The sequence below is a fragment of the Nematolebias whitei genome, chromosome 15, assembly GCF_014905685.2.
Source record: "Nematolebias whitei isolate Nwh7 chromosome 15, NemWhi1, whole genome shotgun sequence".
Taxonomy (NCBI): Eukaryota; Metazoa; Chordata; class Actinopteri; order Cyprinodontiformes; family Rivulidae; genus Nematolebias; species Nematolebias whitei.
Genome location: NC_056512.1, coordinates 31,903,012 through 31,930,857, shown reverse-complemented (window position 1 = coordinate 31,930,857; position 27,846 = coordinate 31,903,012). Strand labels below are relative to the sequence as shown.

The 27,846-nt window shown below is 39.8% G+C and overlaps 2 protein-coding genes across 2 annotated transcripts in view; both read right to left on the bottom strand.

Moving 5' to 3' along the window:
* Positions 1 to 27,846, bottom strand: part of LOC119421163 — a 77,512-nt gene that overhangs the window by 15,739 nt on the left and 33,927 nt on the right. The window lies entirely within an intron of this gene.
* On the bottom strand, positions 165 to 27,846 carry abca3b (ATP-binding cassette, sub-family A (ABC1), member 3b). Its single transcript, XM_037688993.1, has 30 exons — positions 27,793 to 27,846; positions 26,220 to 26,466; positions 22,982 to 23,109; positions 21,584 to 21,749; positions 20,868 to 21,127; positions 20,660 to 20,776; positions 18,623 to 18,743; positions 16,283 to 16,456; positions 15,999 to 16,180; positions 14,102 to 14,248; positions 13,876 to 14,005; positions 13,640 to 13,794; positions 11,754 to 11,909; positions 11,452 to 11,662; positions 10,503 to 10,653; positions 9,213 to 9,311; positions 7,564 to 7,762; positions 7,176 to 7,482; positions 5,645 to 5,915; positions 5,287 to 5,491; positions 4,959 to 5,178; positions 4,142 to 4,300; positions 3,821 to 3,993; positions 3,277 to 3,411; positions 3,004 to 3,198; positions 2,696 to 2,883; positions 2,452 to 2,622; positions 2,157 to 2,353; positions 1,989 to 2,062; positions 165 to 1,090 (listed from the first exon to the last, which is right to left on the bottom strand). Exons 1-30 carry the CDS (start codon positions 27,844 to 27,846, stop codon positions 968 to 970), a joined length of 5,115 nt encoding a protein of 1,704 aa, XP_037544921.1. The 3' UTR covers positions 165 to 967.

Genomic DNA, 27,846 nt, shown 5'->3' with positions numbered 1-27,846 from the left:
GTCCTAGCCCATGTGTAGAACAAAATATAAATAAAGTAAAAATCATTCTCAAAGCAACTTTAACACAACAAGAGAAATGCATAACCAGGTCCTGATTAAAAACGTTCAGATTTTTCCATCACAATTTTTGACAAACAGATGTTGAACTGTAATGGCCGACCGTGATGATGCCACATGTCGCAGCTGTGACGTCTTTGGCAGCAAACCAGCACCAGCTCGTCACGAGAAGTGAAGAAGAAGAAGTATGAACAGATGTATGAACTCCGGACGGATTAAAAGTGCTCAGAGGAAGGACGGCCACGAAGCTCTCCGTGCTGTGGTCTTTCTCGCTGTAGTTTATGCAGACTGTAGTTTATGCAGACATTCATTAATGATTACTGATCCTTTCCAATCAGTCTTGAATGAAGTAAAAACAGTTGTCGTAGCATGAACGTGCCACTGGAAACAACAGTGTTGGAATGTAAATAAATAAATAAAAATCATTTGTCAGATAAGGCTAAAAGGTGAACAACAGGTTTATGATCGTCCGTAAGAGTGGTCAGTTCACCCGTGATCAAAATCATATTAAAGCACAAACTCTTGGTCAAATAAAACTATAAATAAAAACAGCACAATCTAACACACAAGCCCTGTCCTATACAGCTCAGCGTAGTGGGTGAGAGATGTCCTTGTGTTTGACTTCACTAAAAAAGGTGCAGAAGTGAGTGTTCATTACTTGGTTTGATCCCCCCCATACACACACACACACATCCATACACACACACCATCACACCATCACACCGTTAGCATCGTCTCATAAAGGCAATGGAGACAAAGAAATGCTGAATGATGCAGCTGGACCGATGACAGTGAATCTTGATGTTCAAGTTAGACTAAAAGTTCTTCTCTCCTGTTCACAGCCTGCTGTCCTTTCACATGTGTGCTGTGTGCACGGCAGGAACATGGCTAATGATCCCTCATGCTTCCTTTAAGGCTGTGAACAGTGCTGGAACTGAGCGAAGCTGAGGAACACCTGCTCCAGAGTTATCTGGCTCACGCAGTAGTCTTCGATCCGGTATTTCTCTTTGGCTGCCTCCAAAGTGCCAAAAACCTGAACAGGGGAGCGCGGAACAAGGACAAAGAACATGAAACTAAACGTTTACATTATTACAATTTGTAGACGAAACGTGTTATCATATATCGTTTCAGTAATTTTATAGTGAAACTGAAATTGTTTAAATCTAATTTATGCACTTCTGCATTTCAAAATGCTCTAATCGTGTTCTACGTTATCTTTAGGTTAGTTGTTGTATTTTTATGCATATTGGAGAATATCAGTGATGTCACAACTATTTTGATGAAACATGAAATCTAAGAAAATCATTTCTGTGGGAGTTTCAATGTTTTTAAAATATTGTGCTCCTGTTTTTTTTGTTGTTTTTTTTTAATGCGTGTAATTTGTCCTGTGTTTGTACCACAAGACCAGCACATTTTAGTTTTCTGCCAGAAAAACTAGATGCATATAAAGATGACAGATATTCAATTTTAAAATAAATAAATAAATAAAATATTTTCAAATGTGGTTCACAAGTTAAATACAACTTAAATTGTGAAGTTTATTCTGGCTAGAATGAAAAAAAAAAAAGTTAAAACGGTTACAGTACTGCGCAAAAATGCCAAGTTACCCTTTTAATTTCTTTTCAATAAACCAGATTATTTTTTAGAAATACTTTTTTTCTTCAAAGCTTTCTTGAGGGACAGTTTTACAGGTTTTCTGAGATATTTTAAAATTCATCTTTGGAAACTGACTGCATTATCTGCTCATCTACCCATTTATTTTTAGAAGCATCTTTTTATGTTTAACATAAAAAGATGAATAATTTGAAGATCATTGCCTTATTTTGTCCACTAGAGGGGGCTGTAATCCAGCACATGTAAAAAAATTGTGTTTTTCCGTCATACAGTAAAAGAAGCTGTCAGTTGTTGGATGATAAAATTGGTGACTGTACCTGTGCCCAGGTTAGTGTTTTATCTGTCAAATGATAGTGAACCATTCCCTGGTGCTCATCTTTCAGCTGACATCCTGTGGTGACAGACATTTAACGTTAAACCTCAGTTTGACTCCATAATTCAGTCACAGCTATAGTTTCACATCTTTTTACAGCTTTGTACCAGACCTGGGAAGGTGCTTTCAATGAAGTCTTTAAACAGCAGCAGGTCACTGTCCTCTAGCTCTGCCTCCACGTGCACTTTAGCCAGCAGGGTGTAGCCACTACCAAACTTGCTCTTCAGGTGTTGGGGACTCCCGAGGCACTTGAACTGCCCATTGACCATCACCGCCAGCCTGGTGCACAAGGCTTCACACTCCTCCATACTGGTGAGTGAACATGTAAAATGGTAAGAAATCTTTGGCTTCTGTTATTCATTTATCATGATGATGTAATTAAACCATGACCATCATAAATAACTCGCCTGTGAGAAGTGATTATCACGGCTTTGCCCGACTCTCGAGTCCGAGTAACGGCATCCCACAGCAGCCGCCTGGCTACAGGGTCCATCCCTGTTGAAGGTTCGTCCAGGAAGACGACTGGAGGCCCACCAATCAGAGCCATGCCTGCACTTAGCTTCCGCTTGTTTCCACCACTGCACAGATTTCTGTATTAACATCTGCTCAACACAACAGAGCAACAGTCAGGACAATGTGTGCTCCACCGACCTGTAGCTGCGGATCAGTTTATCAGCATGAGGCTCGAGCAGCAGCGACCTCAGGACGTTCTCCACACAGCCAGAGACATACCTCTCTGGTATCCCTCTGAGCCTGGCGTACATACTTAAAGTCTCTCTTCCTGTCATGTGGTCCAGCACAGCATCAAACTGAGGACAGTAACCTATTCGCTGCTGCACCTGAAATCACGAGATAACGGCTGCAGTCAGATTTCAGTGTCGACAAGTTCAACCTTCAAGATTTCATCATTTCAAAGAGAAAACAACACTCCTTGGGTGAATTATGGGTCATTTTTGTACCTTCTTAATGTCCCTCAAGATGCTGTATCCATCTATGAAGGCGTCGCCAGATGTGACGGTCTCGTCACCTGTCAGCATCTTAAATGTTGTGGTTTTCCCTGCTCCGTTGAAGCCTAAAAGGCCGAAGCACTCCCCTTTCCCGACAGCGAGAGACAACTTGTCCACAGCCAGTATGCTCTGCCCACTGCTGTACACCTGGCAGGGACAAACAGGACGTCTGGACCACATCTTCAGATCTCAGAGCACGTGAATCTAAATGAGGTATCGTCCTACCTTGCTCAGCTCCTGCAGGACAAGAGGGCTTCCAACCATAGACTCAACAACTGGCTGGCACTCCAAAACCCTCTTCCTCTCTTCGGCTACATCTCTGTCCTCTGGAAGGATCGCTGCATCCTGTAGGAGAGGCAACTGGACACAAAGAGAGCGAAACGCGACATGAAAATATGACCTAACCCTTCAGGTTAACAGAAACTCTTTTAACAATATTTACCAAAACCTGCCAGTGTTTAACTATGAACAATGTCAATCCTGTAGAACGTGGTTTGTATTGTTGAGGACATGTAGCAAAACATTTATCGTTGTATTTATTTAATTTATTTGTACACAAAAGTTAGTAGAACTTCCTTATGAGAAACAAAACCAGAAGGCAAACAATACCTAAATTCTCTGGAGTTTTACTAAATCCATCTGCATCTGTTATTACAGAAATGCTTTAGCTTGAAGAAAGTGAATTATGCAGATGCCTCTTCTTAGGTAAAGCAAGCCTTAATTACGTACTTTTTTTTTGTCTTGCAGAAGCCTTTTTAATTTGTTCTACCTGTTTACGATTTCTGCACAGCAGCGTGACGAATCTCCACAGAGTGTGGACGCACTGCAGCTCGACAACGTACAGCAGGATATTGAAGACGGCGCCCTGCACCGCCAGGGACACGAGAAAGCGCCCAATACCAGGCTCGTACATTGAGAAGTAGTTTGGCTGGTAGGTGATGTCTGGAAACAGAAAAATGATATAAAGAATAATGTAAACATATAGGAGCATAATTAGTCGTTAGATCTTGGTCGAGAAATCACAGTTTCCTTATTTTATACAGGATCTAACTTGTTTAACTTGTTCAAGCTGCGTTAGGACAGTACTTACTCCACACTTGGCAGATGAATTCGTTAAGGGGACTCGCGGTGCAAAACTTGATGAACTCATAGTTCTGGTAGAACTGGCTGACAGACATGCCCAGGCAGTAGTTTGGGAAAATCAGGAACACTTTATCCAGCAAGTGTGACAAGTTCTGCAGGTTTAATTCTGCAGAGGAAAATTGAAAACAAGCAAACAAAGATGATAAACATTTTTATCTGATCTCTGAATGATCTCCTTGCTTGAGTCATTTCCCCATGATACCGTTGGGGCGGTCTTCACATCTACTGTTGAAATCACACCAGCAGATTCTTACCTTTCCACACAGAGAGGCTTCACACATCCCACTCCTCCGCAATAATCAACCAAGTGCCAATTTCTTGAACGCGATTCCTCACAGTCTTCCCACACAGAAATACTACGCATTGTACTCGGTGAGAAACAGCGAGGCCGTGAGAGTCAAATATTCAAGGTCTAGACATCGGCATGATCACATCATCAGAGTTCAGATTATGTTTTCAGATCGTCGTTTTTGAAGAAGTGATGAGCCATTTAGAGATGGACTTTGGAGTCAACCCAATTCAACATGGCTGCCACAGCTAAGCCAAACACAAAAATGTTTTTTTATTTTTTATTTATTCATTTAAATTCCTTCAGACATTGTACAAGAGTTCTATTCATTTAACATCTAACACTTTCCTTCTCTTGTTTTAGTGGCAAACTGCAGTGCACTTTCAGAAACAGTCGTACTGTTGACTCATCTGTCACACTCTTTTGTGATTTGAAACCCGCTACAACGAGTCGTTGGCGATGGTTCGTTTCTCACCTGGGATTGTCATGATGGTGACAGCCAGAAAGGTGGCAGTGCCAGAAATCACGTTGAAGATGGTCAGGCGTGTGTAGGCGGAGGCAGCGGTGGAGAAAAAGAAGCTGAGCAGGTACATCAGAGGCACGACAGCCCACCCGTAGAGAAGGAGTATCAGGAGCACGTCGACAAGGTGGCTGTTCTCAACAAAGGCCTCGACTCCAAATGCTCGGAAAACCACCTGAAATACACAGACGTCAAACTTCTGCCTTCTACGATTTAAATGGGAGCAAGTATTCCTTTTAGACCATGTTTTCATCTTTATTCTGCTGCTTCATGTCACACTGACCAGCATGAGGAGGCAGGGCAGCATGAAGTTCACCAGGTCCCACAGCAGGGCCGAAAGCCAGAAGTTTGAAAGGTAGACGCCGCTGACCTTCTGCACGTGCTTCGACTTGATGGCCGACTCCGTAACGAGCAGCAAGGCAAAAGTGCTGGACAATGAGGCCATACCGTACATCAAGTTGATGGCGATGGCAAACCCAGTTCTGCTCCTTCAGATAAAACAGAAAAGGTCAAATAAAATGACAAAGGCAGAGAAACAAACAAACATTTGAAATATTATTGCTCGTCTCCAAACCTGTTCATTAGTTTAAAGCGTTTTAGTTTACTCATATTAAATAATATGCCACGCCTGCTGGACTTACTCTGTGAACTGGTTCCGTGCAGTCTCGGACAGATTTCGAGGCATGGGGTAATTGCTGGTCTCTATAGAAGCACTGGGCCCAGCTATAAGTTGGAACAGAGCGCTGTCCACCATCATGAGGGCCGTGGCGACCGTGTGGTAGCCCTGATTGTTGAAGTAAGCCGTTGCTTCGGAAATCTGAGAGCTGCCGCTGAAGGCAGCCCCCACCACGCAGCGCTCGTTGAAGCTGCTGCCTTCCCTCTCTGCCTGGGTCAGGACGTAATCCGTGAAGTCTAAACGAGACAAGACAGAGAAGACGTCAACAAACAACAACCGTCACATCCTCCCACAAACAACACACCTGGACTAAACTGGTTATCTTCACTCTTTATAAGTTTGATTTGCTGTTTGCATCCGTCGTCATTTAACACTTCAAGTAAAACGTTCTTATAACCGTGTTCATCTCCACCTTTGGTCTTGTGTTCCAGTTGTTTTATGTTGCATTTCTGCTGCTCTGACTCCCATTAAATCTCTTTGTAGTAGCTCGTCCACATCCTGAGCCTTTGAGTCATTTGGACTCCACCATTTTGGGTTTTCTGTTTATCTTTGTGGCTTTTGTATAAGTTCTGGATCTACTTGCATTTGTTTTGTTTTTATCTTTGTTGTTGGCTATGTGTGGATAATCTGTTATCGTTGTAGTCAGGATGCACCGATACCAGTATCAGTCAGACAGTGTGTGTGTGTGTGTAGTCATAACAGTATTTTGCTACCAGTTTACAGAAGGGTGACGTTCACCTTTCACTTAAGTGGTCAGGTGGAAAAGGAGGAGCATCATCAGCTGTGTGGAGATACGAAACAGCCCATGTGGAAATATTTCAAAGTGAACAGTTGAGCAGAAGAAAACCTTGGAAATATACAAATCTGAGCCTGAGCTTCACGGCAATTTTACCAAACTTGACTACGGTTATCAGAGGTTTCCAACCACAGGTCATTGACGAGCCTGAGAAGCTGCTTAATGAGCTGCTTATTAAGCAGAAATTGCTGACAGTCTAAGGATTTTGCTGCATGTACTTGTGCTGCTGTGTCTTAAAGAGGTAACCAACAGAAACTCTATTACCTTGTAGTTTTTTGTAAAATTAGAAGTTCTGCTAACTGTAAAAAGTGTAATGACTTTAATTAGTACTCATATGGGTAATTGGAAAGTACTCACATATAAGCGCTAGTACCCAATTTAAGAAAAATTGCAGTTATTTTGCAGCTTATTGTCATGGGGAGTCTCCTTGTTTTTGTGCCATTTTTAACGTCTTTGTAAATATCTGTAATTACTTGTGTCTGAGTGAATCCAAGTATCCTAGTAGTCAGAACTTTGGTTGAGTATTTGAATCTGATTTCAGTCTGTCTGAGGCTGCTGTGATTGATTTCACGAATCTGTGCAGTTCTTGGATGAATCTTTGTGTTGATTTGATTGACTTAAGAAAAGTAACTTTAAACAAACACACTGAACCAAACTTTACAGCCCTATATATATATATATTTTTTTTTTTAATTCTTACCTGTGATATTGATAAGGTCAGCACGCTGGGCTGAGAGCTGGGAAGCGTAGACATTTGCTAAATCAGAAGCAAGGGGACCCGACCCAGGCTGCACAGCCACAGGGACCTTGGTGGGCCCATAATGACTGAGGGCCAGCTTCAACAGAGGAGCATTCTTGTGATTGGGAAGAGTTTGTGCCACGACTAAGGCCACGACGGTGAAGATTAAAGGGACCAGGAACTGAGCCACCATCACCTTCCAGTTTCTCCAGCTGTACAGCGCCCTCTTCAGAAACATGGCATAAAACTGCTGCAGGTGTAGTCTCACCTGGTGGAGGACAAAACGGCAGCGCTGGTTAAATCATATGTGGGCCACAATACGAGCTACACTTTGCATCTAAAGTCTTACCCCAGTGTTCAGCTTGATGTTGGAGCCATCCTCTGAGATGAGCGTGCCACTGTCTGTGAAATCAGTGACATCTGTCAGGGCGCTGATGCTGCTGGAGTCATCCATGATCCAGTCGTGAGAGCGTCTCTCATGCTGGTACTGTAGGGCCGGCAGCTGGATGGCCTGAATGTCCAAACTAGAGTCCACCAGCTTTCCAACTCTAAAAAACACAAATCAATCACAGTGGAGCCACCTCCTTACAGTCTCCAATGACAAAAAGAAAACCTTTATAGGCAACAAAATAAAACATATCTCTCAGTACCAAAGTTCCTGCTCAGTAATCCAGGTATAAAATCCAACAATGTTCAGTCAGGTCATCTGGACGGTTTCAGCAAACTGGTTTTTTTTCCATTATGGAGTATGGTGTTTGTGGGAATCAGTTTTGTTTGGTGGCTTCTCAGATTGAGGAAGTCCTTTGGATGAAGGACGAAACGTCTCGGCAAAAAAATAAACTGTCCAGATGACCTGACTGAACATTGTTGGACAATTCTCAGTAATAAGTTTAAATTACACTAAAAAACAACGAGTTGCTTCGCAACATTCAGATACATAGAGTTCTTTAAATTTCATGAAATGACATCTGCTGTGTTACAGCCTGCTGATTGTTTTTACAAGCTTTTATTTCCAAAAGCTCAGTAAGATAAAAACAGTGAGGAGTGTGTGTGTGCGGAAAAAAACAAATCTGAGCCTTAGTATATTCAGTTTTCATTGAAAGAAAGGCATTTATTTGCACAGCAGACTAAATCCAGCTACACTCTCATCTTGTCGGGTACAAAGTGCTTTTGTGAGCATATAGTGCAGCTTTGTCCATTTTCTTTGCACCAGATTATCTTTTGTATTCTTCACAGTCGCCAACTAACACTATAACATGGCGTTTTACGTATTTGCTGATTAAAATAATTTTGTTTTAGTTTAACAGTTTTACATTTTGATTTAATATTTGGATGAAATTGTTCCATATTGTATTGCTATTATTGTTTGTGGTGAACAATAAACAGCGGTGATGAGCCACGGAACTGAGCCGTAAAACATTAACCAACAAAAAGATTATTGATCACGGTTTGTCCCCGTGTTCGGTTTTGGTGTATTGCGTAAATGCCCAGAACACGCTGCTGTTCTCACAGTACGTCTTGTAAATAATGAGACCCCGAGAACACTGATGTTAACATTTAAACAGAGGGCAGCTGAAGTAGCATGCAGTGTTCGTTTTCTGCACAGGAAGCAGGTGTGCTTGTTGCCACAGATACATCTAGACCATGAGAAAGCAGAGAGAAGCGATGGGTGAACTGTGGGCAGCTGGAAAATGAGAGGAAAACAGATCCTTACAGGCTTTAATTATTAATTTTGTTCTGACACCAAAAATTATACTATAAATAATTTTCTGTCACAGTTCATTTAATCACCCAAAGCTGGTTTTAATGTAAATATTTCACGTATATGAAACCCATTATCTAACATAATCATATTTCCATTAAAATTCAGCACATTGCATGGATTTCCATCATCTGTGGCATAAAATCAATGCATGAGCTGAGAACCACTAAATGTGGGAGCTTTACTTGCAGAATCACAAACTACTGATTCAAAAAAGTTGGAGAAAAGATGTTTACCTGAGGAAAACCTCCTCCATGGTGGTCACTGAGGCTCCGTAGCTGGCGATGCCCAGCTTCTCTTTGTTCATCTCCAGCTCAGCAAACAGCAATTCAAACCTGCAAGGAAAGTATTTATACATGTGTGAAGGCTGAGTCAGAATTCACACTCTCATGTTCCCGTTTATAATTTTTACAGCATATTTTTTGCACTTAAAAGTACTTCTGATACTTTGTGCCATTTTAATTATTCATATATCAAAACATCCATCTCAGTTGGGAACAGTGTGCTATGACTTTCTTTGGGTCTTTGTAACTTTTAGGCTTTTCAAAATATTTAACTTTTTTTTTTTTTTTAATCCATAAAATTTCTTCAATCATTAAAAAAATTGAAATCCGTTTCAGATAACTGGTACTATTTTTATCTTCCTAGGCTCATTTTAGCTAGTGTTCAGCTAGTTTTATCTTTTGGCTACCAATTTTACATGCAGCTTTAAGCTACTGTTCTACTTTTATCGCTTTAACTTATTTTAGCAGTGGTTTAGCAAATTTTAGCTTCAGTTTCGTTAAATTTAAGTTTAACATTTGTTCTTTCAATTTTAGATTTATCACCTGTTTGGCTATTTAGCTACTTTTTGTCTAATATTAGCATTTGTTTTACCTTTTGTGTGTACAGTTCTGCCCCTTTTAGTTTTTAACTACTGTTCTGATGGTTTTAGGTTTAGCTACCGTTTACTGCTTTTTGCTTTTAACTATTCATTTGCTGCCTTTAGTTTTATTTTGCTGATTTTAGCTTGTATTCTGCTTATTTGGGCCTTTGTTTTTGCCCTTTTTATCTTCTGTTCTGCTTGGTTTAACAACCCAGTTTTAACTTCTTCTGTAAAATTATTCTGCATTTTGCAGAAAATGTAAAGTCTCTAGTTTAAATGTTGTCTATCTATGGTTTCTAAGTATACTTTAAAATATGTTAGAGTAAAAACAATAGGGCAAAAAGCTAAAAAGGTGGAGAGAACAATAATTTCCAATGCTGCCAAAAAAGAAAGAAGTGATCATTTAAGATATTTTTACCACAATTACTCCAATTACTGTGCACTAATCCGACTGAAAGAGCTACAGTGAAAGCCTGATTATGATTTGTAATCATAAGATTTAAATTTTCATCATGAAAAGTGGTGACCTCCTTTCAAACCATTCAAAATAACAAATTTAGCCAGTGATTGTAGCCAGAGTCTCACCATAACCATCAGGTCACCTCACACTGTGTAATGGTATGTATTTTATTATGAATGATCAGAAGCCAAATACACTCACCTGCTGGTGCTTTCTTTGGGCAGAATATAAGAGAGCTCGGCTCCAGCGCTGCTCTCCAGCGTAGCGTTAGGAACATACATGTGAATAAGGTGTGAGATCTCAGACACATTGCAAAGTGCGTCCTTAACTATCACCATGTGGTAACCAGCACCTGAAGGCAGAAGAATGAGGCAGAGTTGTGTCATTTGACCTCAGGAGTTTGGCATGATGACAACGTTTGGATTTCCATTTCCCAGATGTTGTATATACGTATGTATATATGTATATACAGGTCCTCCTCAAAAAATTAGCATATTGTGATAAAGGTCATTATTTTCCATAATGTAATGATAAAAATAAAACTTTCATATATTTCAGATTCATTGCACACCAACTGAAATATTTCAGGTCTTTAATTGTTTTAATACTGATGATTATGGCATACAGCTCATGAAAACCCAAAATGCCTGTCCCCAAAAATTAGCATATCATGAAAAGGTTCTCTAAACAAGCTATTAAGCTATTGTTTTTACTCTAACATATTTTAAAGTATACTTAGAAACCATAGATAGACAACATTTAAACTAGAGACTTTACATTTTCTGCAAAATGCAGAATAATTTTACAGAAGAAGTTAAAATTGGGTTGTTAAACCAAGCAGAACAGAAGATAAAAAGGGCAAAACAAAGGCCCAAATAAGCAGAATTTTTTTTTCTTCTTGCTATTCTACGGTGAAACCAGACGTTTTCCCTCTCTGTGTGCAAAGAATCTGAAATATATGAAAGTTTCATTTTTATCATTACATTATGGAAAATAATGACCTTTATCACAATATGCTAATTTTTTGAGAAGGACCTGTAGATATGTGTCATTTCTGAACTTTTTTTAATAAATGACAGTCTCATAAAAACCCATTTCAGAGTGATATGTTGCTAATGTTCTGAGCTCTTTCCACCTTCCTCTTCCTCACCATATTTGTTCTTAAGGAAGAGCGATGACCCGCAGCATTGCAGCTCTCCTCCTGCCATGATGGCGATGCGATCGCCGAGCAAGTCGGCCTCGTCCATAAAGTGAGTGGTGAGCAGAATGGTGCGACCTCGCTTTTCTCCCTGCAGTAGGTCCCAGGTGGCACGTCGTGCTGATGGATCCATGCCCGATGTGGGCTCATCTAACATGACAACCTGGAGATGAGAAGAAAAAGGAGATGAAAATAAAGTGTAGGTAAGAAAAAAACCAAGGATGACACTGAGTAATGCTTTCAACGTTTCCAACCTTGGAGTCACCGATGAGGGCAATGCCAATAGAAAGCTTTCTCTTCATGCCTCCAGAGAGGGTCTTGGACCGAGCCTGTCGCTTGTCTTCAAGGTTCAGGATGCGGATGATCCGATCCACCTCGTCAGGGATATTCTCTTTGGGGTAGCCCTTTAACTAAAAAGAAAAACACATGGAGTACAAAAATTTAACACTCTCATTTATTCCATCAGCATCAATGCTTCAATTAAGTGATTGAAAAAAGGGTAAAGCTCTTTTTTGACACTACCCAAAACAGTGCTAACCTGAAAAGAGACAAAATGATGCCAGCTATAAATAAATATTTGAATACACGTTTTTATGCTGTTTTTAATGCTTTTGCATAAATTATTCATATTTTAAATGTAGAAATGTGAAAATAACTATCATAATTACTATTTAAACTTAATAAAACAAAAATTCAATTCAATTCAATTTATATAGCGCCAAATCACAACAAAGTTGTCTCAGGGCACTTTACAGGGACATTCACATAAAAGCCAATTAGTAAATTTCTCTATCTAAGGAATTCAGCACACAAGTTGAATCTTGGCTTTGTTACAGTCTCCCATCCTGAACAAGCACAGTGGCAACAGTGGAAAGGAAAAACTCCCTTTTAAAAGGAAGAAACCTCCAGCAGAACCAGGCTCAGGACAAGCAGCCGTCTGCTTTGACCGGCTGGTTTGAGAGGACAGGAAGGAGAGACAGATGAACACAGAATGGTAGGAAAAAAAGCAATTGGGAAAACTTGATTGTTGGAAGATTTTTCATTCCGTTGATTCTAAATGATGCTCAAACCTGAATGTTTAACTTTTTCCTTTTTTTTTTTTTTTTTTTTTTAAAAAAAACATAAATCTACACAATTATTACACAATAATACTATAGAAACTTAGGGAATGTTTTTGAAAGTTCAATCCTAACCTTCTAAAATCCACCTGGTTAACAACATCCATAAAGTATGTTGGTGGCTTGATATGTTTAGGATCAACTTTTTTCCAGAAGCAGCAACCACATCCTTTTAAATTATTTTCATTGAGATGTATAATCTATCAAGTCCTGTATTACAAGTCCTGTATTACAACTAGGAAATAAATACCTACAAGAAAGTGGAAGCAGGTCTGGCAGGAAATTTTCAGCCCATAAAGCCTTTCTGTGCTTCTGTCTTTTGTTAACTAAGCAGCTGACATGCAAAATGCATGATGCAAATACAAGAACGAACTCTCGGGGATTGTCAGGATGTGCACCAAACTGCTGGCATAGCCCTACAGAACCTCACTGACCTACACAAGGTGAGGTCAGTGAACAAGACCAGGCTGATTCTGGCAGATCCTGATCATCCACTCCATGGTGAGTTCAGGTTGCTTCCATCTGGACGCAGGTATCTGCCAAATGCCAGATGTAGGCCAAACTGACTGAAAAGCTCATTTATCTCTGTAGCGATGAGGCTTCTCTCAACAAACAATGATTCATGCAATGTTATTTTAATGTCTCAGTGTCTTGTCTAATTTGGATGTTTTGTGCGCCTACTGATTGTGAAACAAATTGCCCCTTGGGGTTAATAAAGATTCTTATACTTATCTCGAAATTAAGTCGGTGGGTTTCAGAACTGGAATATTGTGTCAATGGAAGATGATGGGTCCCTGGGAGTCTTTTCTGTCTTTTGCATGTAATACGTGCCCAATATCCCCATATTTTAAAATCAGTTAATAACAAATTATTATGAGGTGGTTATATAAAAATATGCAAGCATTCAAGCTTGTGCATTTTGGTGTAGAAAATGTAAACTAAAAAAATTCAGTACATAATCTTTTCAGTGCAAAGTGTGCGTTTGTTTTCATATGGCTGTGGAACAGTACTACTGGTAATACCTGTGCATAGAACAGCAAGTGTTCTCTCACAGTAAGGTTATCAAAGAGTACGTCATGTTGTGGACAGAGACCCAGGCTGCGTCGAATCAGAGCCATGTCCTGACAGATGTCGTAACCGTTGATATAGGCTCTGCCTCTTGTGGGGGGAAACAGACCTGGAACGTTAAAACGAGTGGGTTAATATTGTGAACATGAAATCTTTCCTGACTGCTTGCATTTATGTTTGAACTGGTAACCTGTAAGCATGGACAGCGTTGTGGTCTTTCCAGCACCATTGTGTCCCAGCACCACGGTGATTTGTCCCTCGAACATGTTCAGTGTCAGTTCTTTTACAGCTTGTCGTGTCTTGTTGCCTACTTTAAACTCCTGGCAAAAACAAAAACCCAAAGCTTGGCTAGTTAGAACCCAGACCATGCCTGTACTTAACAGGGCATGCTAAATAAAACACATTGAGCTACTCACCTTTGTGAGGTGTTTAATCTTTATTCCAGAAACTACTCCAGAAGGCTCCTCTTCTACGAACTCTCCTTTCAGAGCCTTTTCAGCGTCCTCTTCTTCCTCCTTTTCATTTACCAAAGCCATGCGAGGGGTGCTGCACCAATATGAAGGCTGCAGATTTGGGAATTAAAAAATAAGATGTAATAAATCTCAAATTACACAAACACAGAGTCAAAACGTCACCATTTATTGTGAATGCACAGCATAGTAACTTATCATTGAACCTACTTGATACTGGGGTCAAACAAGGGAAGCAGAGGAGCACTGCAGACTATTATTGTTATAAATGTACACGAGAAGGAATTATTTCCTGACCAACACCCCCACCCCTTTTGCTGCACTTCCTAAGAACCGAAGTCAAGTCTACATTTTTGGTGCTACAGAAGCAACATCAACACACACAATGGCTACAGACTGAAGTGCGTCATCATCTAAACCCCACCCTGCTGGCAGTCTCTTCAAATCCAGACCAGTGGGAAATAGATTAGCATAAGTTTATTTTGTGTGTAAGAATGTGTGTGTATGTGTAAAAGGAACACCATTTCGTGATCGTACAAAGTAAAGATAAACCATGTTTGAGTTGGCTGGAGAGAGCCAGACGTTTCCTGTTATTCTAACTGGCTGAACCTGAAGACTTCCTCTGGCCGACATGTTGGACCTCCTGTTTGAAAGCCTCCTCCACACCTTCTGTATCACAGCCCCTTTCATTCAGACCAAATGTGTTTTGGGGCTCTTATAAACCAAACTGACATCAAGAGGTGCAGCTATTGTAGGTCTATGTTTTGTATTCACACAATGCCAGTAGAGGAAAACAAAACAGCCCACCACAAACTGGACTCCAGTGAACGCATACGTGATTAACAATGAAATAGGAGTAAATGTGCTTTTCAGTAACTTATCAAACATCACTCTTCTTTTGATGGTCGTGTTTTAGTGCGTTTACACACAAACTTCTTTCAGTTCAAACCAATACCTCTTGTGGACGTTTTAACTAAACATGTAAGCTTCATACATTATATGTAACCACAGTTAATGGCACTTTAACTTGCTAGACTTACCATGCCACTTTATTTATAAAGCACTTAAAAACAGCAACAAGGCCAACCATAGTGCTGTACAGCAACAACAAACAAAGGACATAGCAAAAAATACATAGATCACACAGGTAACGATAAGAACTAAATGGCTGACATGATACAGTTAAAATCAACTCACACAGTGTCAAAAGCCAGGGAATAAAAGTGAGTTTTCAAACGAGACTTAAAAACAGTAAGCGAAGGAGCCTGCCTGACATGCAGTGGTAACTCATTCCAGAGTTTTAGACCTGCAACAGCGAAAGCCGCGTCACCTCTGAGCTTAAAACAAGTGCCTGGAACCAATAAAAGCATTGGGTCTGCTGACCTCAGAGAGCACTGTGGGGCATATGGCTGCAGCAGATCAGCGAGATAGAAGGAGACTTCATTGGCTTTACTAAACAGCCAATCAAAGTTCCTCTCACTGATGAACTCAACACATTGAACCAACAGTGTTCAAAAAGCCTCAATGAGGTCTGTGAGACGGATGTTTCCTTCAGTCATTCCTATTGGCCGATTGTCAGGTTGGCTTTCAAGACTCTTTTAAGGCAGTTTAGACTTTGATGACATGTTGGCAGAAAAAAAAACTATAATGTATGACAGAGATTACTAGAACCAATAGGGAATATTCAGCTTGCATGCAACTTCCTCTTTTCATCTTTTGTGTTTGAGTCATAAACTAACACTAAAATGGACAAACTAAAGACATCACAAAAACTTAAGTAACTAATGTATCTCTATTTTGGTGTTTATATTCCCAGTGTTATATTCCCTATTTCAAAGCATACCAGCAAAAAGAAGTAAGCTGGTAGAGGCACTCCGTACTCTCCAGGAAAAACAGCCTCCATGTACCAGGCCACGAGCCCATAAAGCACGGAGTCAAACAGCAGCAAGCACAGAACCTGGCCCATGGAAAAATCATCATCCACCGTCACAGAGTCAAACAGGTGTGACCACTGGATTCCTGTACCTGAAGAAGATATTGATGGACACAAAATACATTTAAAACACAAGTAAATAAGATGCAAATAATGAAATGATGGACCATAGTTTGACCAAACTTCAGTCTCACCTTTGGCTTCGAACATTCCTATAAGCTGTGCTCCCATGGCCATGGCAACATTTGAGATAAGGCAGGCTGACACCTTTTGGGCATGGCTCAGTAAGTCATAGCGAGGCCACAAGAACAAGTAAGGCAGGTAGCTGAAGAAGTAGATGAAGCCCCCCGCTGCTGCTGCCACATTGGCTAACATTAGAAAAGACAAAAAATGAGAGGAATTTATTAAAGAAAATACTACATTTTATTGTAAGTTGTCAAAGGTGTTAAGCTACAACACAACACAGATACTTGTAGACTTAAACATTTCTGTGAGGGTTTCTGAGCCCATTTTTCTGACTGTTTTAAGAAACATAATGAATATTTAAGAAAGTTAAGCAATGTGAAGATGGTAAGAATTACACAAGAACTCTTTAAAGATGCCTTGTTACAGAGTTGATGTGACATTTTGAGCCTGCTTGGAAAATGTGTTGATCAAGTCTCATTAACGGTTTGTAAAAAGCACATCAGTGGGTGGGCGACAGGGTTCAAGCAGCAACAAACACAGATAGTAAAATATAACCTGTGTGGTTTAAAAAGGGCAAAAAGAGGTCACAGGAGGAGGAGCCTTTTTGTTTGTTTCTCATCTTTCCCATTTCCTTTTCCAAACTGTCATTTATTAAGAAATTTGATGTGTAAAATACAATATAACTGTGCAAATGTTCAGTCAGCACTCATACTATACAGCGGTGGGGCCGAGATGGTGTAAAGGTAGGGCAACTGACTTGGGACCAGAAAGTCACAGGTTCAACTCCAAGCCATGTACACATGTCATGGTGTCCTTGAGCAAGACAACTAATCCCTAACTGCTCCTTGGGCGCTTACACAGCTGCCCACTGCTCCACCTGCATGTATCTCACACGTGATGGGTTAAATGCAAAGCATAAATTTCATCATTGTGTGGGAACATACAATGATGACAACACATAGCACTTTCTTCTTCTTCTTCTACAGTACTATACAGTGGTGCTTGAAAGTTTGTGAACTCTTTAGAATTTTCTATATTTCTGCATAAATATGACCTACAATATTATCAGATTTTCACACAAGTCCTAAAAGTAGATCAAGAGAACCCAGTTAAACAAACGAGACAAAAATATTATACTTGGTCATTTATTTATTGAAGACAATGATCCAATATTACAGTTGGAGGAATTTTGCCCTGCCTGACACAGACCACTGAGCTACCACAGCCCTCTGTGTGGAGCGGAGAGCTGCCATTTAGGGAGCAGATGGTGGGGGTTAAAGGCCTTGCTCAAGGGCCCAGAGTGGGGCAAATGAGGGTGGAGACAGGTGTGGGTGCTTCACCTTTCTCACACATTTTTTATGTCTTTTCGAACTGGAAGTCACAGGCTCACCTTCTCTAACCTCTGAGCCACTACTCCCCTAAAAATCTGCTTTAGCATATTGGTTTTATTTTGTTTTTCTTATGCTACTTTCAGCCTTTAGCTTCCATTAAGCTACTTTCAGCTAGCCTTAAGCTACTTCTAGCAGGCCTTAAGCTATTTTAGCTTGTATTTTTTTCTTTTTTCATTTGCACTACATTTTCACAGAAAATACAAATTCTTTAGTTTTATCTTCTCATTTCTGAATTTTTTTGTGCACGGTGTCCCAAAGAACCCAAAATTATGACGGTTCATTTTAGCATTTGACATCACAAAAAATACAAAATAAATTATAAAAATGATCTGAGACTTTTTCGGACTTTTGTCCAAAAACTGTCTTTGGATAAAAGACAGTCTTTTGTCTTTGTTGACAAAACAATTGAGGTTAAATGCTTATCATTAAAATAAAATTACTGTAGGTTTTAGGAATATTAAGTAAATGCAGAGCAAGACAGCTGCTTCGCAAAAAGCCACATCAATGAGCCTATTTTCCATCTGAGCTGCTTTGTTAGAGAGAAGTGAAAGGGGAGAAGGATTTTGGTTTGAAAGAGGAGCTTTGACTGAGTGAAACAACAAAAAGGGAGGGGGAAAAAGAGGAATAAATAGTTTTCTTCATTTCTGAGGTTGTCTAGGTCGAAGAAAGAGTTTAGATTTTAAATATCTGAAGAGGCGTCCTGAGTTACAAGTGACCTGCTTGTTTAACAGTGAGCAACACTTTTCTTTTTATTAGGAAATGTTTTGACAAAAGCATCAAAAATATTTTTATTTAGATACTTGTGTTTAATTGGAACTTTTTTAATCTACGAGACTGGTTCACATTTAGGCAAAAATGAAAGTCATGCAAAACCCATTTGCCAGAACAAACAGAACAAAGAAACGGACTGAGAAAACTTGTTGCTAATGAAAGAAGCAGCCGGGCAGAACCACCCACCTCGGGAGAAGAAGGCACTGATCATGAAGCTGAAGCTGATGGTGGCCACAGTGAAGACGAGCAGGAAGACGAAGACCAACGTGGGATCACTGTGGGTCAGCACCGCACCGTTAGGGCTCACCTACAACAACAGAGGAAGTTTAGTCAAACTGTTACATTCTGATTTAATACACTCAGACAGTGGCTGAAAAAATATTCAGAGCCTTTTGTATAAAAAAGTACAAGAACAAGCCTCACAAGAAAAAAAGTCTAGTTAAGTACAAGTACCAGCTGCTTGTATCATCTTTTATCGCCCATGTTTCACTTTATTTGGAATGTTCTTGAGCTACTATTTTTGGCCAGATAAGGGACAATTATACCACAAATGTGACGTGTAGAAAAGTTCTTCTACACTCTCAGGCTTCATGAGCAAAATGGAGTTTTCTGCAAAAGACTTAACACCTTCCCATGGTGATGTTCTGCAGTGTACGGAGATGGGGATGCATCTTTTGAGTGCTTTCAAACGCAACTACAGTGAAATAAATTGGCAGATAAAAGATGTTATTCCCCTTATTGTATTCAAATTTTTGTTGAGTTGTTCTGACAGCTGCCTATCTTGTTTGGTTTGAACTTCCTCCAGCTCACATACTGTAAATGCTGCAGCAGCTCTAACCTGCTCTCACATTAGCAGCAGGACCTCAGGAAATACACCAACTTTTAACTACAACACTGAATTTAACACCTGTAGATACAACAAATAAATCTGTGCCAGTCAAGTGAATAAACTGTTGTGTTTCCAAGAAACTGTCAATCTGAAGAAGAAAAAAAAAAAAAAATCCAAAGCTTTACAAGAAAAATTAAATAAATTAAATAAAAATACAAGTAAAGAACCAGTATTTCTTGAAGGAATGAAAATCACCCCACATTTTTCATGCCACAGATTTGGACTGTGATCATCTCATTTTGACAAATGATGAAGTTGTGGCCAATTTGATCCAACTTTGACAATTATGCTGTGTTTCCCTTAACATTATACAAGCAGGGCGCCCCGCCCTGTCAACAGAACCGAGTGCGTAGCCCTAAGCTAGTGACGCACAATATACAAACATGCTAGCTAAAAACGTAGAAGGGTAGCGTTCCGTCCCCCCCCCTTGAAAACTATTGAGACAAACAGCGCACAACGCAGATGTGTCTCGGTCTCCACAGTAACACACACACCACCACCCCCATCGACAAAAATCACAGAAGATGTCAGAGAAGCGCTGTTATGGTATGTGCAATCTCACAGGATACCATGAAATTGTAGCACAAAATCTGTAAAACTTTTAGAACATTTAGTGATTTTAAGGTCAGTGAGTTGTTGCTTAAATAGGTTGGTTTCAAATATTAATCAGATGTAGATGGTCATCCAATTAATACGTTCTAAAAGCTTCATTAAGATTCATCTATTGCTCAAAAAAATATTTTGCTAACAGACACAAACGCGCGCACACACGTACGTTCTTGTAAACGTAGTTTTTGGGGACTTTGAATTAACTTCCATTCGTTTCCTATAGCCTAACCCTGACCCTTACCCTAAGCCTAACCATTACTAGCACATGCCTAATCCTAACACTGACCCATACGCAATTCACACCTTAGTCATAAACCTAACCCCTAACCCCCCAGCGAGACTTCTCCTTATGGGGACCTGGCTTTGGTTCCACATAAAGAGCAGTTGGTTCCCACAATGCATGATTTTTTTGTAAAACTGGTCTCTACAAGGAAACCTGAAACAAAAACACACACACATTCACACGGGTAAATTCATTACAGTATTGCCCGTGTTTTGCCTTTCGATGGCACTTAATTTTTTTCTATAATCTATACAAATAAAAAATGTAATATTTGATCTAAGCAAACATACATACCAGTAATTGTTTATCCACTCAATGAGACAAATATACACACATATAACTACCAGTATGCATAAAGGACTCAGGATACCTTAATAGTTAAATAGGGGAAAACACAATCGCAAGATGGTGAATTTAAAGATAATTTGTAACGCCAACTCACCTGGATACAGAGGAGCAAAGTGACAAAAACTACTGAAATGGAAAGGAAGAGGAAGAACATCAGGAACCAAGCGCTCCAGTGGAGCCAGTTACTGAGGCCCATCATCCTCATGTACTCCTGAAACACACACAAAAAGGCAGAAATTTCAAGTTTAACAGCCGCAAGTCTCATTTCAGCTCCACTCAGAAACAGGGGCTCGCAAACACACCTTGAGCTTCCGTTCTTTTTCCTGCACCACTGCTCGCACTATGTTGAGGGAGGTGTAGGTGAAGCTGAGCACCAGGAGAAGAGGCAGCTGGTTCTGAATGGCCAGGATGAAAACATCATAGATGAAAGGGGGGTAAGGAAACCGAGAAAGGACCACTTTGGTCTGACTAAACAGACGTTTAGCAGCAGTTTGGTTGTAGGCAAGCATGATGGCTTGGTCCACTGCGTACTGGACGGCTAGAAAGCCCTCTCGGAAATAACCTTAAAGAGAGAGAGAAAAAGAAAAGGGTTTTAACCCCAATAGAAATATTTTCTATCAAAATCTGGATTAATCCACAAACTTTTTTTTTGTCCTTTTTTCTAATTTCAAACATAATCGTAAAGATGGGTCCTCTTGAAGTAAACCATAGCAGTGCAGTATTTTTTTGTCAAATAAATCACGCAACTGGAGGGTCAAAAAAAATAAAAATAATAATGAAGAGTAAAGTGCAGTAGATGCTTCATGATCAGTTTTGACACCTTACGTGATGTCAGGGCAAACTGTACCCTACCAAAAAACTAGATAACACCCATGATGCCAAAGATGTACAGGTTGCCAAGGAACAGAGCCCAAGAGACAGTCGTCACTGGAGAAATAGTCAAACTGACTGTGAAAGTTAAAGAATACCATTTAAAGGTTTAAGATAAACAGTTAAGGATCTTGGAAACAGTTCTCACCTGGTGTCCCACCCTCCCTGTCGTACTGCTCCCTTGGACCCGGCAGTTGAAAAAGGGGAAAGAGGCTGAGTGTGTGCCAGTCGAAGTCATTGTTTGGGTTCAGCTCTGACTTTTCTTTGGGTGGGGCGTTGCGTGGTGTGAAGGAGAAGCGAAGGTGATATCTCACCTGTAGACCAGAGCAAAGCCAAACAAAATAAAGAAGTAGAGTGAATATTTTCTTTCTAAATTAAATTGTTTTGAATTAGTTTGCGTGAGTATCTTGGTCACTTTTGCCACTTTGCCACTGGTAAGTGTGGCTACACTCGGCTCGCATCTTCTCAGGTGTAGGTGATTTGCCGTGGGATCGTCAATGCAAAGTGGGCAGGGTTGTAACGGGTCTTTTTGTGTTCGAGCCACTCCACCCGTTGTGGTTGAATCGCCCTATAATCTGACTGGAATTTTGTTAGCTTATTCCGGCACTACTTATAAGTCCGGGTGTTGCCATGCTGTGCCATCGTCTCCGATATCTCTCGGTAAATGCGCTCATTTCTTGTGGCGCCGTCTGTCAACACGATGAGGAAGTGGAGGTTCAGATGTAGTTTTTTGCAGTTTTGCTGGACGAGTCATCCAATGACGTAGCTCCACTGACTAATCAATGTCTGCCGTTTGCTTATGTTAAAATCGTCACCTCGGAGGAGTTTGCTTGGAACCAGGTGAAAGGTGGTCCCATAAACCGGGGAGGCCCTTAACTGGTGCCGTGTCGTGCGGAGCTGACGAGAGTTGAGACAGTGGCAAAGCGCCATTTGAAATGAACTGTAGCTATGTTTGTATAATTTTTATCCAGACTCAAGTCATTCTATTTGATTTCTCACAAACCCCCTATGAATACAAAGCATTCGTAATGCAAAACCCCGACAATGTTGTTGTAAGAAAAGGGGGTGCAGTTCACGTCAGCCTAACATACCGGACAAATCGCGATTGCCAATCGGTTAGTTGCTGACGAGCCTACTGGATTGATTGACAGATGGTGTTGTGTCAGTTGTTTCAGACTTGAAGGAGCTGATCCCTAGTGGTACAAGGACCTTAAAAAGTGTCTGTGGCAGTTTGTCCCTGGATGGGCAACAATGTTTTGGCTCATGTCTCTGTTGTATGTGTTCAGGTTTTTCTGGCTATGCAGGAAGATAAGCTAATTGTAATAATCATAAAAGCCACCTCTACCAAATATCCCACTGTATTCAGACTGACGATTCTAAACAAGTAAACTCACAGGATTTGAATAATCAGAAGTGACCAAACGGGTATTGCTGCTTTATCCCTTCACTTGAGATGAGGATAAGAATTTGGGCCCTAGTACCGATATTAAGATACACAAATTACATACATTCCATACGGTGTGACGGCGTGAATGCTGCCTTTTACCTTCAGGGGAAGGGGTTCATCATGGTGAGTGAAAGGGTGCTCAAACACCACAGCAGCCAGCATGTTGTTGGACGTGGTGTCATTTTTCACGTAGTTTTCCAACTGTTCCTCCGTCTCAAAGCCCTGCACTGAAAGAGACAAAAACAAAATCACATTAAAAGCTGTGTGGCATTCATCTCATGTCCAGCTGTGTCTATTTCTGTCTCATGACATGACCCTGATTCAACGTTTTCGCTGACAGGCAGAAAATTGGTTAAAATGTGGTCTGCGTACCGAATACTGTGACCAGTTCTTTCAATACAATGACTCTATTCTCACAGAACACGTAAAACCTGACACCGCATTACTTAAAAAACCTGTGAGGCTGAAAAACCAAAGACATCGTGCCTTGAGACAACTTAAATATGGTTTCAATCTAACTCTTATTAAATCCATATTTTTCCTGGGTTTCTCAACAGTTCTTTTTATTTCTCCATAAAGCAAACACAAAGATATTCAGAATCTTGCAAACAATATTACCGTGCTGCTAGGGTCAAATCCAGGTTAGGCTCATAGAATAGACACTTGAATAACGATAGTTTGAGGGCACGGAGGGGGAAACAAAAAAGGTATTAAATTCAAAGACTCACAGTTTTACTCAACAAGCAGCTTTAGGTCAACTCCAACCAGGGGTTTTTGTTATCAAAGATTTATTTTATATTGTCATGAGCTAACAATGGTGTGGAATAGATCTTATAATGTATAAAAAAATAATGAGAATCTCAGATTTCTAATGCTTGTGCTTACATTTTAAGTTAAGAGTAGGGGTCTGCGATCTGCGGCTCTGGAGCCACATGCGGCTCTTTGGTCCCTCTGCAGCGGCTCTTTCAAGCTTTGACCAAAACCGACATAAAACTGAATTTTATTGGTTGTTATAACAACTAAAAGGGCCAGTTTTAGCAGTTTTCCTGCTATTTATTTTGCAAATATATGAATACTAGAAACATTACAAGGAGTAAAACATACTCACTTTCACTTTATTTCTTTAAAGTAAGATAAGTAATTATTCTACAATTTAAAAAAAAAAAAATCACATAAGAATGCATAATTCATTGTTTTAGTTTTAGAAACTGGGCAAAAACTATATATTTTTTCCTTCTTTACAAGAATCTCATCTTTTGTCTTAGAATGTAAAAATATCAAAATGTTGAGAATCATTAGGTATTTTGTTTTATAAAATCCCCTCTACGGTCCAGAAAAGCACCATCCAACAAACTTAAAGTGGTCCGTGGGCCACCAGTTGAGAAACCCAGTTGTAGCAGGTATTGCGTCTCCGGACACGTTTAATTCAGTGAACAAAGGGGCAGAAATGGCTCTATTGATCGTAAAGGTTGCAGACCCCGGTATAGCTGAAGAGGTTAGCTAAGAGCACTGAGTAAAACATTGTTTTGTAGTTCTTCAACTACTTCTATTTAAACAATCATTAAAAGACTGAAATAGATAAAATGTTGAATAAACAGATCGATTATCTCGCCTACTTTAAGAAAGCTGGAAGACATTTGATATGTTCTTTTAAATAATAGAAAATCTCTTAAAGAACATTGATCCTTTATCTTTAACCACTTTTCCTTTTTGGGTCGTGGGGGGTCACTGGTGCCCATGTCCAGCAGTCACTGTGCAAGAGGCAGGGGACACACAGGGACACAGAGACAAACAACCATTCACTCTCTCTCTCTCACACCTAGGGACAATTTAGAGTTACCCATCAGCCTAACATGCATGGTTTTGGTCTGTGGGAGGAAACTGGAGTGCACGGAGAAAACCCACGCATGCACAGAGAGAACATGCAAACTGCACCCAGAAAGGCCCACAGTTGGGATTTGATCCAACGAGCCACTGTGCCGTCCCTCTTAAAAAACATCTACAAATTCACAAATATATGAATGATGCATATTCAGCTAAGACGACCCTCTGAACACATTCATTCTTATCTGATTAATGTTGATGCCTGACCTAAATGTTCCACAGTGATGACACGTGCACAAACTGGACTACTGGGTGACAAAAATGTTCAAATAAAGCCAACAATGTCCATTTTCTGTACCAATCTACGTGAACATGCTTTTTATATTAAGAACAAGTAAATATTTTTAAACTACTTTAACAGCTGTTGTTGGCGTGTTCACGTCAAAGACAACACTTTTTTTTCATCTTAAGGATGCAAATATTTCCTAGAGAATGTTTACAAAAGGTTAGCTAAAGATGCACATTTAGCAATACGCACCAGAGACTTCTGTAACTGGTTACAATAAAAAGCCTCCATCAGACACAGACAGATGTCTCATCCATGAAGAGATTTTTTACTCAGAGTGGCCAAAAATATTTTTAATGAAAGATAAGTGCAGGACCAGCATTTTATTTTTTAAATTTTTTTGACCTTTAAGTGTGAAGGAGAAACGAAACCACAAAATTTAGCTGGAACAAATAATTTCATATTATTCCTCAAACAGACAAAATCCCACAAATCTTCTCTGATTTTCAATCCATCCATCATCTTTACCCGTTTCTTCTTTTTTTTTTTTAATGCAATTTGTTTTGTCTGATAGCAGAATAACACAAAAACCATTAAAGAAACCATTGAAATCAAAAGTAGATGCACACATACAGCAAATAAATAAATAAAATCGCAGTTTAAAACGTGAACCTAAGCACTTTATAGCCACTTCCAAGAATCCGTTCCTTCAAGCATAATGACTGAACTTAATAACACCACAATAAGACAGATGTCTGTAATCTTGTGCACATGAAAATACTATCAATCCAAACATTAAAACATCCTTCAGACTTTCCCTCTGAACATTTAGATGTTAAATTATTCATTAGGATCTCAGGTTAGGTCGAAGACAGATATCTGGAGAATTTACACACTAAAAGCTACATTTTCCATCTTTGCCTTGAGCATGTTTGTATATTTCAGTCAGTCTAAATGAAGCCAAAAATGTTACAAGGCTTCTTTTGCACAACTGCATTCTCTCCATTGTTTCCCCCCCGTCAGTGCTGAGCTGATAGAGGATCAGGGTGTGGCCTGTTCTACTTTTCTGAGGACCGTTTCTTGAGGAACCAGTGTTCCTAGATCTACTCTGAAACAACAAATGTTGACAAAGCTGTGGTATTTGTTTAACTGATTACAGGGCTGGTACCAGCAACCTGGATTGGGGATGTGAACCTAGTACCCATTTCTTTTCTGTTGATCACATACCTGAGGAGAGGAACAGGCTGTTTCGCACGTGCTTTGCCACTTGCCGCACCACGGTGGAGTTGCCAGGCACGTAGCCCAGCTGAAATTTTTGAGGACCCGGTATTGGCAAACTCTCAACATTAAAGCTTCTGTAGATTGTAGCGTTTGGGTAGTTCTTAAAGTCCACCTTCTGACGAAGCGCGATCAGGATGCCCGAGAAAAGAAGGGGCAGAAGGATCTCCACCAGAGTTACCACAATTTGACGTTTCTGTAGAAACACAGATACGTGTATTTGTTTAATGGATTGCAAGTTAAACCAATATTAAAAAGGAATGTCCATAAAGATAAAAAGCAAAATGTGTAGTGTGACAGAATACAGTTTGACAAGGTTTAAAAATGGATCAAGCTGTTCCAGTTTTAATCAAGATTAAATAAAATCTGAAGGTAGGGATAAACACCCACTTCTAGCCCCAACCCCCATTCTTTTGTTTTCTTACCCCATTCTGTGTAATATAAGTTAAAAAGGTTTTTATTATGGTTTTGGTTCATTTAACCTTTATTTTACCAGGTAAGACTCACAGAGGTCACAAGATCTCTTTTTTTAAAGGGAGCACTGGGGGGAGATAAGTTTGACTCTTGAATAAATATTTTGTCATACAAATAATTTTATTTTAGCTCATTATCTACGAAACACAGAATTACAGCCATTTCTGTATTTTTTTTTATGTCAGTTAAGTCTTTGCAGGTATCTTGACTCCAAACGTTAAGTCAGAATGTCAGTACAGAAAGTTAGAATTTTTATTTTATTTTAAATGAACAAGACTGTAAATTCCTCAATTTTCCAAACATGAAGGGCATACAAGGCTTAAGGCCTTTGCTGTCAGATGTTTTAGCTCCTAAAGACATAAACGTTCAAATTTCCTTGTGAAGGAAAAATGTCAAGGGAGCAACAACCTCCTATGTTTTACAGCCAACAGTCCATTTTATTGCTCAACAGCTGGAACGTTGTGTAATCATTCATTGATATTAATGTTCAGTTTAGTGCAAGCAGCTATTCAGAACGAAAGACAAACAGAACCATGCCAAAAGTTGATGAAAGTAGAAGTCAAGAATTGTTTGGTCAAACAATGATATTCTGCACACTGCCAGGCCTTGAATCCAATGTTATGGTGTCCTGGAGGCACATCAGAAACATCTGACTGCATTTGTTTCACCATCCACTCAGGATTGGAGTCATAACAATTTAGAAAAATTCACAAGAAACAAGTAAAGGTGTATGTAGTGGCTCTTCATGAAGGCAGCTATTACACAAGACAGAATGTGACAACCAGTATATTAAGCTGGTGACATAACTCCAAAATATATTGTATTTATTACTTCCAAGATGACTGGACAATATCAAAAGCTGTTGAAGCAAAAATGTTAGTCAGTTTGCTGTATTTATGATGTTCCGAATGCCTATTACTTAAATTATGTTATACAAGCTGCTTCTCTTTAAGCATAGCTGTGTTCTGACAATATACAGTCTCGGACCACATCAGCACCTAATATAGAGAAAACACACAAGATTTACGAGCATCTTCCACCAACTCACCTGCTGAAGAGAATTCTTCCACACCAGCAGTCCAAACTGTCTGATGATTGCCAT

Bases quoted from the DNA above. Each gene is read 5' to 3' on its own strand.
- abca3b (XM_037688993.1), bottom strand. From the start codon at position 27,846: ATGGCAATCATCAGACAGTTTGGACTGCTGGTGTGGAAGAATTCTCTT. The intron at 23,110-26,219 runs GTATGTGATCAA...TGTCTCTTTCAG, and splicing joins CAGCCTGTTCCTCTCCTCAG to TGCAGGGCTTTGAGACGGAG. The intron at 3,994-4,141 runs GTAAGTACTGTC...TTCTGTTTCCAG, and splicing joins ATTCATCTGCCAAGTGTGGA to ACATCACCTACCAGCCAAAC.